Raw genomic sequence first — 10,603 nt, forward strand, 5'->3', positions numbered from 1 at the left:
TAATATGGATACCATTTCCCTGGTTGGATAACAGATAGGCCAAAACACAAGTGTGAAAGCTCGGTGCTTTGGATGATTTTTTGCAACAACCCATGCCTATCGATGAGACCCAAAAATTTATTGAAGATGCGTTTTGAAGGGTATTTATCATAAACTCATAACAAAAAAAAAAAAAAAAAAAAAAAAAAAAAAAAAAAAAAAAAAAAAAAAAAANAATATTTTCAAATTAATATAGTAATCTAATAAATAACTTTCATGAAATATAAAAATCGCAGAATAGAAAATAACTTGAAATTTATTTTTCATTTGCACACCCCTCGAAATTTCTTTCGCTTTTGGAGCCGCCTACAAGGGCGCCTCTGACTGACATGCAGCTGAACATGAATATCAAAATAAGAGAACATATTCACTAGTTTCATTTCAAGAAATAGCACAAGGGACAGAAAATCAAGCGAAGTACGTACGAGTGGGGCAAATCCGATTGAACTACTCATACCTTGCCATGGGTTCAACCACAGCCCAACCTACCATCTTGCAAAAGTTTTAGAGTTTACAAAGCTCGGTTCTGAGTCGGGTTATGATCCAGAGTCGGCCACGATGAGAATTTAGGGGAAAAAAGACGACTGATGAACCTTATATAATAGCAATGGAAAATCTAGCAATTTCTAATATAGGCAAATAAATTTTCCATATAGAAGAAATGAAGAAGAGTACCAACCTTACCGAGATGGATCATTGCTTGTCGTCGGTACAATAGCTAATTCACTGCAAGTTGTGACTTCACTGCTGAGGTCAAACCCTTTCTTCCCAACTCCGGTTATATGAACCAGCAATTCACACTTGCCAATAAGTTCAAATATACAGATATCCTCCATCTGGATACCGTTGTCACGAACAAACGACATCCAACCACCGCAAAAGGTATGCATCATTCGCCCCATTGAGTCTGGTACTGAGTTCACAATCCAACGTCCCCCATTTGGACCATGAAGTATAATCTCAGTTCTGCTGTTAGGGAAATGTGCTGAAGAAAACTGATGCGGAATTTTCTGCAACATAGAGCGTTTCAAAAAGAACTACACTCACAACGAGTATTTAGATCTAAAACCTAAAACTTAACGGAGTACATCAACATAACAATATTTGGATCCATGATAACTGACTTACCAAAGTATATGAACCACTTGTGTTGAACTTTTTCATGATTCTGACAAAACTTGGAAAAACAGAAACAAATGATTTAGCTGCCCTTTCTTCGTCACGTGCTACCATTGCTCGCAAACCAAGTCTAGCTGGTAATACAAGATCGCCTTTGACACTGGTTCTCCGATTAACTAGCCATTAAAATTTCAAGAGCCATAAAACTAAGTTGTTCATATTCTTGCATATTATAACCAATTAAGACCAGCTTTGAAAAAAAAAATATGAAAGCATAATGGATACCCTGATCCATTGCAATCAAACTACATAGATAAATAGAAAAGCAATAAACTTCATTTTTGAAACAACAGATCATAGGTATTGTGACATAAAAGGAGACTATAGAGAAACCTATTTTGCATACATTTAAAACACAACTGCATGCTGATGTAGAGAAACCTTACCCAAACGCTTAGACGGCTTTTTTGATTGAGAACAAACCATGACTTTAGTGGATACCTTTTTTGCACTAGAATGTTTCCTAGCATCATTGCAGAAGGGTTCTTGCCAAGAGTTCAAACATTTTTTATCATGTATTTCAATCCTTTTGGAGCGTTTTGAATGAACTTTAAGAGAGTTGCCATTCATTTTCTTTGGCAAACCTTTGAGTGCTTTACGAGGAATTACTGCATGGCCAGCACCTAGCCTATTCAAAGTTCCTTTACCACTTTGATCCTCAGAGATTTCCTTTCCAACCCTGAAAATGTGAACACGCAATTCACAGTGCCGAACAAGTTCAAAAACACATATATCTCCCATGTTCACATCATTCCCACGCACAAAGGCCATCCATCCTCCACAAAGAGTATGACTTGTATTCACTCTTGTTGTAGGAACAGAATTCACTGTCCAGGATTCCCCTTTCAAATTGTGAAGGACCAACTTCAGTTTGCAGCTAGGAAGATGTGCCATAGAAAATTGATAAGGGATATTCTGCATCACAGGAGAGGACAGCATCAAGCTAAACCAACTGACATTTAAATGGAGGCAGGCTGCTTTACAATCATCATAAAAGAAAATGAATTATTTTTGTCTTTGTTACCACAAACGTTGTATTTTTTTTTTTTTTTTTTTTTTTTTTTTTTTTTTTTTTNAATGTGTATGAACCACGAACGTTGAACCTTTTCATGATTCTCACAAAATATGGAAAATTGGAGCTAAAGGACTGGGAAACTTTCTTCTCATCCTGAAATGATAGTGATAAGGCCAGAATTTTATCTTGCGTAGTTACGTCATCAACTTTACTGATCCCATTCTGACCAGTTCCATTTTTATGAACCTCCACAGTTCTTATGGCTGGAAACAAGAAGGAATGATCCAATTAATTTCTAACCACATGCTAATATGTAGCTGACATTCTGCACAACTATTGATAAATAACTACAAATAATTATTTTATCCAAGTATTTTTTGCACATAAATTTCAGATTAATTATGGAGAGACAAAGAGCTGAAAAATACTATGTCCATAGAAATCCACTTTCCTCTACCTTTAACTGAAAGCCCAGAAAACTAGAACTCAGCTTACCCGCTAGGTTCTCCCTGCATTCTGAATGAACATAAAAAATGCTCCTCATTTTCTTCGCCACAGCTTCCGCGCATGTTTGTGGGGATGAATTGTCCTCCTCCCTGTCTCTTTTATGACCTGTGTTATCTTGACTGCATTGAGAATGAAATGCACCTTCTTTCTCACATGTACTCTCATCAAAAATTTGCACAGTGAAATGCAACTCGCCATCATATCTAAAAACCAAAAAATCACCGCAATCTAGGGCATGATCTCGTGCAAAAGTTGGCCATCCGTCACAGAAGAACAAGTCATCATTCTGCTGGATCAAGTTAACAAGCCAAGTTTGGCCGCTAGGACCAATTAATGTAACTGATCGAACTATGATTTCTTCCAAGTATCCGATAAATTTCGAAGGAAGTTTCTGCAATAATATGAAAATCAATTAGCACAAGACAATACAATGCCACAAAACACAAATGGCGCTACAGATTCATCTTTGACCTGAAGCAAAACGGATGGGCATAGAGCAGCTACTCCTCATAAGAAACATCTAGAAGCTAAATGATGGAAAGACAACGTGAAACTCGCGTGGAATGATTTCAAAGATATGTTAGTTTCCTCGAAGTACTGAACTATAGACCTCCCCAGAAAACAGAGACAAACGAAGGCAAAGCAAACTATAGCTTCTTAAATTAGATTTTTTTTTTTTTTCTGAAAGAGAGAAGAGAAACGAATTTCAGAAACGAGTCCAATCTGGCCACACATGATGTGAACTGACAAATGCATGCTAGTATAAACCTAATTTCATAGATAATGACAGTAAGCACAATCAGGAGAAGGCGAAATCCGAAGAAATTACCAGTCGTTCTGAAGAAAGTGTGGAGGAATAGAAAGCATAGAAGCAAGGCCGCCTGGCGGTCACCATCTCCCGGCGAGACTCCGTCCCCATCATCAAACCGCATGAACAGACTCCAGGCAACAGGGATTAGAGAAATATTTTGCTGATACAAACGAAAACGAAGAAATTTTCGCCACAAAGCAAAACATTGAGAGGTAAAAGAGAAGAAAAGGTATTGAAAACCCTACGGAGAACCAAAAATTAATGGAGAAATAATGGAAGTTCCGGTCGCTTGCTGGAGAGATTTGAGTTTCGAGGGATTCTGGCAAGTTCGCGGGTGCCACGATCGCACGTGTGGAGTGTGTCAGTTAACCGTACGGTCATTTTGGCTGTGACTTTTCTTTAAGAAAATAAAAGAAATATATACTTTTACCAAAAGTTTTTAAGTTTACATGGATTTTTAAATATATTCATAATTTTGAATTTAATTTCACTTAGGCTTTATTTATTTATTTATTTATTTATTGTTGTTTATTACTCACAGGTTTTATTAGTCTTATTTTTCTTTTAACTAAAATATCATTTTTTAAATTTCTTTTTCTTTTATTTTTCTTCTAATTCTATTAACAAATTCTTTAGATCTGGGTAGAGCCTAGCTAGCACGACACCGACCACTCAGCACCATTGTCTGGAAGCTTAACCTTTTTTTTTAATCTTCTTTTCTTGTTCATCGACTCTCTTTTAACCATATGGAACCCTCAGAGAGTTGGGCATACAATCCAGATTTGAGAATGTATCAACCTCCCATATCTTTATGCAATTCTAAGCGGGAGCAAATGGGAGTGTTGTGGCTTTTTAGTGTGTATCGCACTTATCTTAACTTAATCATATCAATAAAATCCTTAAAAGCATAATGCACTCACAATCACTGCAACAAAAAAATGTACCAAAATTTATGGGACCACGATGGTCGGTACTGGCTGTTGTGATGGAAGAAGGGAAAGCACAAGCCTTTCAGACAAACAGACAAACAGAGACATTTAGAATAAATGTCAAATGCAACATACCAAATCTGGAAGTGTTTTTTTATCAGAAAATGGAAGAGAAATCCATTAAGTAACGACCAGTTTACATCCTTATACAAACAAATACAATCAAAACAGAAGATCAACGCAAAAACAAAGACTAGAGATTCTATATCTGTCAGGAAATGCACAAAAGATTTACAATCTCAAATAAGTTTGTAAATTAGCTGTGAGCAGAGAGTTCAAAGCACCAACAACCTACGTAGCTTGCAATCTTGTATATTCTATATAAGAAGATCAATCAATGGCGGAGGCCAGCCAAACCGGTACGAGTTTCACTGAAGGTAGCCAGCCACAACGAGCACGAGCCGTGTGTTCGTCGTCTCAGTCAGTATGACTGAATTCTCACCAGCTTAGCAGGCAGCGTTAGACTTTCACAGTTTCGCGTTGATGTTTAACATGGAGAAGCACGTTCTAAAACAGGCTCCTGTGATAGGATTCCAAACTCTCAGGGATGGAAGACAAAGTTTCGTTTTCAAGAAATGATGGATTTAGAAACTTGGCTATGAAAGCCCACATTTTATAAACATCTTCAAAGTTGGTGAGGAATCCAAGGGAAGCTGTGACGACCTCGACTCGGAAATATGGTTTCTTCTTGTTATGTCCATTAGCCATGGGTTTGCACAACGCCATGTCTTCGAGTTCGCACTGTCCCGAATTCTGCTTCGGAACGTCCTTCGCCTGCACATGGCTAAGAATGCCAACTCCAAGAGATATTCCATTATTTTCAGCCAGTTTTTGTACAACTTCCGGATGTATTAGCCCTCTTCCATTGCTATCTTTTACATTGAAAGCAATTGCAGCACCTCTTTCATATTTGATCTTTGGTCCATACAGTTGTACAAGGTGAACCCCTACACTATCTCGACCGGGTAACCGGAGTTGAAGCAACGAAGTGACAAGCCAGTTAATGAGATACCTTAGTCGGAGGGTAGTCTTGTTGAGGCCCAACATATCAGTATGATCGAGATGACGACAGATCATTTCAGGCTCCCTCCTTCCCCATTCTTGCTCATCGTCATAATCTCCATCACTGGTCGATTCCTCATCGCCAAAGGCTGCATTAGATGCTTCTCCAAGCTCGACCATCTCATGTAACCTTTGCTTTTCATTATATTTTACGCTAAATGTTACCCGATGATCCGTGCTAATCGCGCTATCTCCCTCTTCTACGCCAAAGAACCCAAGTTCAGAAAATCTACTCCTTTCCCTCCTACCCAAGAGTCTGAACTCCCCCTCTGACTCCCTTCTTATAGCACTTTCCTTCAGGTCTTTGAAGGCTCCTGATGTAGTGGAATTTGAGAGCTTCAGATCCTGAAACTCAGATGTTTGATTCGCAGGTCGGGTTCCGTTTGAGGCAAAACTCAACCTCGTCAAAATCGATTCTTCTCCAATTTCTGAATCCTCCCGAATTTCACTAACAACACAAGAATCCTTCGCCTGCTTATCATCACCATACATAGGACTTTTCATCAACCTAGATGCTGGTTTTGGTGAAAGATGGCTACTGCTCCTCTTTCCAGCAAACCAAGATGGTGGTAAGGGCGACCATGTTTTTTGCTTGATCAAATGGTCTGAATTATCAGAACCGAATGGACTCCGACCCAAATCAATCCAATATGAATCGTCTGGCGACTCGTTATCACTGAAGATTGGACTCTTCATAACCTCGCCAACTGAGATACTCTCAGCTTCCTCAAAAATGGTACTTGCCCCATCCCTGTCTGAGCTATTATAATCTTGCTCCATTTCAGTCTGGACCACATCCCTCACCTGGTTCGACGTAAACACGCCTGAAAAAGCAGGCATGCGTGGTTCCTGATGCTTCTCAGTTTCGGAATCCTCCTGATCATTGATTGCATCATCTTCAATCCCAGATAAGACATCCAAACCACCAAAAGAATCGCCAATATACTGCGGAAAAATGGGGAGTATCCTCACCATTCCTGTACCAGTCCGCCCAGATTGGTTTTGCAAGCTCCCTATAACAGATTTCTTAATCAACAGGCAGCCAAACCCAGTTGGATCAGACCCGAAAACACGATAAAATGACGTGATGATAAAATCTGGCCTGAAGAGGGAGAGCCCCAAGGAATCCATGTCCTTAGGACCGAGCGAGCCAGCATCGAGCAATACATGCCAATTGTTCTGCTGGGCAAGTGCCATCCACTGGTAAGAATACTTCGCCCCTGTCACTCTTGATTGAACAGGAAACACAAAAAGGCCACCAACAGAATCCTTCTTCCTCTTCCTTTTCCTCTTGTTTGTAATCTGTTTCCTCAGCTCCCTTGAGCTGAGTCTCAATGTTGGCCATTTAAACGATGCTCTGTAAACCTTTGCACCTCTTTGTTTAGCACTCTGAGCCATCCAACTCACAGATTGACTCTCATGATCAAACATAGTCAACAATTTCTTGTTTGTATGAAAAGGGTAAGACTCGGACAAGAGCTTAAAGGCCGATCCCCTACTGGCTGTAAAAACAAGCCCATATTCATTCTCAGAAGTGTTCAGATAATCCATAATCCTAGTCTTGATATCGTGTTCAATCGTGCCCTTCTCGGCGCCACTGTAAAGTGCGTGGTTGCTCAAATTGGCAGTGATTTCAGAGAGAGTAAACGCAGAAGACTCCCAAAATTGCTGCGTTTGAACATGGGAAAATAAACCAAAACCACAGTAATCAAGACATACCTTCGAGAACGACTCTGAGAGATGCTCGTACTCTTCTGATCTCAACTGGTCGATTTTTTCCGACGACTGGAATTCTGGGTACATAGTGAGGAACTTGGTGAAGGCATCAAAGAGATTTGGAATCAAATCCCCGGTGCAATAGGTCCGGTCGGCGGCGAGTGCAGTGGCGCGTAGAAACTCCTTTTCGACATGAAGTCGAGCGAGAGATCTCGACCGTCGAACATTTCTGTCCTGATTTGGCGATTCATAGTCAATGTCTCTGGATTTTGCGAGAGACCCATCTTCAGAAGCTTCCTCCAGAGCCTCTCTGAGCCTGTTTTCTTGCAACTGCCTGAGAATGGAAGATTTGCGCCTATCCGTTAGACCAGAACCGTGTCGCCTTCTGGTTTTCTTGTCCATGATTAAAGCGGCGTAATGTGACAACGGTTTCCATAGTGAAAGATGCATGAATTCTACATAAAGCCAAAGAGAGCAAAAATTGTACAGCTCTAGTTCAAGAAACTCAGGCTTTAAGCAGAAGAAGCTCCCAAATTCGAAATTCAAACCCAACAAACTGAAAACAAAAGAAGGGTCTCTGATTCTCTTTTCTCTCTCTTTTGGGTTTTCAATTCAAATGGCAAGGGCCCATGACTGGAAATGTTTTGGTTTCAAACTTGAGCTACATCAGCAACTCATTCAAAAATTCAAAAAAATAAGATATCTATTGCAAAAAGATGCAAAACCCAGATTCAAAGCCATCAAAATCAAAAGTCCCAAGATGCCTTTCGCTTTTTTGAACTGAGAATCCCAAAGATTCCAGAAAATCCCAAATGCCCATTTTCACATAGCTTTAATAGAACCTAGGAAGCATTACGAAGAACATACCACTACAATGTCCACAGACAAGCCCAAAAAGAAAATCCCAAGAACAAAACCATCAAAAACGAAAGTTGACAAGAGAATGGGAGAGATGGAGCATAAAAACAAAAGAACATTGTTGGATTGAGGCATAGGACGAAACATAACTGCATAAAACAGCATCCGACACCAACTCCTCCAACCAGTGTCGGCAACTCGACCAACCACCCCGCCACTTTCTTCATACATTCTCTCAGCTGGAAGTAAATGCAGCCCCCAAAACAAAACAGAGTAATGAAATGAAAAAGAAAAATGAAATTTTTTTGGGTTAATAATATTAGAAGAAATTAAAATATTCAAAATACTGTCATAATGGGCCCCAAGCAAAAAGAAGCCCTATTTGGGCTGCGCCGCTTGAAGAGAATGGGCCTGGGCCAACATTAAAACAGTATTTTCATAATGGGCCAAATTCGGCATCTTCTTCTGCTTAAAGAGACAGCAGCCCATTGGCCCAACAAAGAAATGAAATAAACACCGAGAAAATCACGGCGAGCCGATCATTGAAAAGACCTCCAAAAAACGAACTCAACAAACTCGGGAGGATTTCAATGGGAATCGGCTATATTCGGAAAATGACTGTTGGGCACGGCGGAAAAGCATCTGGACCGCCGAACCCACCCACTCCCCTCCAGTATAAAACCCCGCCGGAGTCCCCATTAATCTTCATCCCATTCCAAAACATTCCTTTGTAGGCCTATCCGAGGAGGCAGCAGTAGTTTGAGGAGTAAAAGTAAAAAAAGTAAAAGATGAAGGGCTTGGGCTGTTGTTTGTTTATCTGTGTGCTTCTGTCAACATTTTCAATTTTGTCTTCGGCGCTTACTGATGCGGAAGCTTCTTTCATTGCCGGCCGCCAACTTCTAGCCCTGCATATGAACGAAGATTTGCCCGAAAATTACGATCCCAAGGTCGAGATCAATGAGACCTTTGCCAATCCAAGGCTCCGATTCGCATACGTTGCGCTTCAAGCCTGGAAGGTGGCTATTTATTCAGACCCTTTAAACACCACCGCCAATTGGGTCGGCGCTGATGTCTGCCACTACACTGGAGTTTACTGCGCTACTGCTCTCGACGACTCCACCGTCGAAGTCGTCGCCGGCATTGACCTTAACCACGCCGACATTGCTGGTTACCTGCCGGTCGAGCTCGGTCTGCTTGCTGACATAGCCTTATTCCACATCAACACCAACCGATTCTGCGGAATCATCCCAACGAGCTTCTCGAGGATGACTCTGCTTCACGAGCTCGACCTTAGCAACAACCGATTTGTTGGCTATTTTCCTGAGGTGGTTGTGAGGATTCCTAATCTGAAATTTCTTGACCTCAGGTTCAATAATTTCGAAGGCCCATTGCCTCCTCAACTTTTCAACAAGACACTCGATGCCATTTTCCTTAACAACAACAGATTCACCTCCAACATTCCCGATACTTTTGGGGATTCGCCGGCGTCGGTGATTGTGTTTGCCTACAACCATTTCACGGGATGCATTCCGAGCTGCATTGGAAAAATGGCGAACACACTGAACCAGTTGGTAATGTTGAACAATGATTTCGCTGGTTGTTTGCCCCCTGAAGTTGGGATGCTTGGGAATGTCGTGGTTTTCGATATTTCCGCCAACATGTTTAGTGGGATCTTGTCCAAGAGCTTCGATGGCCTAAAGAAGCTCGAGATTTTGGATATTTCTAACAATTCCTTGACTGGGGTTGTGGAGGAAGGCTTGTGCAACTTGCCCAAATTGGCTGAATTCACCTTCTCTCACAATTTCTTCAATGGCGAGGCGGAGAAGTGCGTGCCGCAGAGTAGAAAGGATGTTGTGTTCGATGATACTGCAAATTGCTTGCCCGAGAGGCCCAAGCAGAAGGCGGCTGAGGCTTGTACTCCGGTGACCAGCAAGAGTGTTGATTGCAGTAAGGCTATGTGCGGCGGAGGAGCGCCATCGCCGTCGTCGATGCCGTGGCCATGGAAGTCACACTCACCACACACACCACAAACACCAGGACGTGTTCATCATCCTCTTTCTCCACCTTCATTACATTCTCAACCACCAACGCCCTCGTCACCCCAACCACCAGTTCACTCTCACACACCATCGGCCTCATCACCCCAACCACCGGTTCACTCTCACACACCATCGGCCTCGTCACCCGAAGCACCCGTCGACTCTCACACCCCGGCGGCCCAATCACCCGAGGCAACAGTCGAATCTCACACCCCGGCGGCCCCATCACCCGAGGCAACAGTCGAATCTCACACCCCGGCGGCCCCATCACCCGGGGCAACAGTCGAATCTGCCCCATCACCCGGGGCAACAGTCGAATCTGAAACCCCGGCTGCCCCATCACCCGGGGCAACAGTGGAATCTGAAACCCCGGCTGCCCCATCACCCG

The 10,603-nt window shown here is 41.9% G+C and overlaps 3 protein-coding genes across 3 annotated transcripts in view; 1 reads left to right on the top strand and 2 right to left on the bottom strand.

Moving 5' to 3' along the window:
- Nucleotides 1-263: 263 nt before the first annotated feature.
- Nucleotides 264-3,915, bottom strand: LOC111797048 (B3 domain-containing protein Os11g0197600-like). The gene is made up of 6 exons (XM_023679918.1): nucleotides 3,570-3,915; nucleotides 2,729-3,131; nucleotides 2,295-2,496; nucleotides 1,605-2,134; nucleotides 1,168-1,334; nucleotides 264-1,049 (listed from the first exon to the last, which is right to left on the bottom strand). The coding sequence occupies exons 1-6, from the start codon at nucleotides 3,660-3,662 to the stop codon at nucleotides 720-722; spliced, it is 1,725 nt and encodes a 574-aa protein (XP_023535686.1). The 5' UTR covers nucleotides 3,663-3,915; the 3' UTR covers nucleotides 264-719.
- Nucleotides 647-10,603, top strand: part of LOC111797371 (pollen-specific leucine-rich repeat extensin-like protein 3) — a 13,105-nt gene continuing 3,148 nt past the window's right edge. The window contains exons 1-2 of the mRNA XM_023680357.1: nucleotides 647-658; nucleotides 8,965-10,563. Of these exons, the coding sequence (XP_023536125.1) occupies nucleotides 647-658; nucleotides 8,965-10,563 (1,611 nt within the window). The remainder of the gene's footprint in view (nucleotides 659-8,964; nucleotides 10,564-10,603) is intronic.
- LOC111797046 lies at nucleotides 4,636-8,428 on the bottom strand. The gene is made up of 2 exons (XM_023679917.1): nucleotides 8,327-8,428; nucleotides 4,636-7,773 (listed from the first exon to the last, which is right to left on the bottom strand). The coding sequence occupies exon 2, from the start codon at nucleotides 7,766-7,768 to the stop codon at nucleotides 5,048-5,050; it is 2,721 nt and encodes a 906-aa protein (XP_023535685.1). The 5' UTR covers nucleotides 7,769-7,773; nucleotides 8,327-8,428; the 3' UTR covers nucleotides 4,636-5,047.

This window comes from Cucurbita pepo, chromosome LG06 (assembly GCF_002806865.2).
Source record: "Cucurbita pepo subsp. pepo cultivar mu-cu-16 chromosome LG06, ASM280686v2, whole genome shotgun sequence".
Classification (NCBI taxonomy): domain Eukaryota; kingdom Viridiplantae; phylum Streptophyta; class Magnoliopsida; order Cucurbitales; family Cucurbitaceae; genus Cucurbita; species Cucurbita pepo.

Excerpts from the sequence above, each read along its gene's own strand:
- LOC111797048 (XM_023679918.1), bottom strand. The coding sequence starts at position 3,662 with ATGATGGGGACGGAGTCTCGCCGGGAGATGGTGACCGCCAGGCGGCCT. Across the intron at positions 1,335-1,604 it reads AAAGCCGTCTAAGCGTTTGG|TTAATCGGAGAACCAGTGTC; the intron begins GTAAGGTTTCTC and ends TTTAATGGCTAG. Across the intron at positions 1,050-1,167 it reads CAAGTGGTTCATATACTTTG|AAAATTCCGCATCAGTTTTC; the intron begins GTAAGTCAGTTA and ends TCTATGTTGCAG.
- LOC111797046 (XM_023679917.1), bottom strand. The coding sequence starts at position 7,768 with ATGCATCTTTCACTATGGAAACCGTTGTCACATTACGCCGCTTTAATC.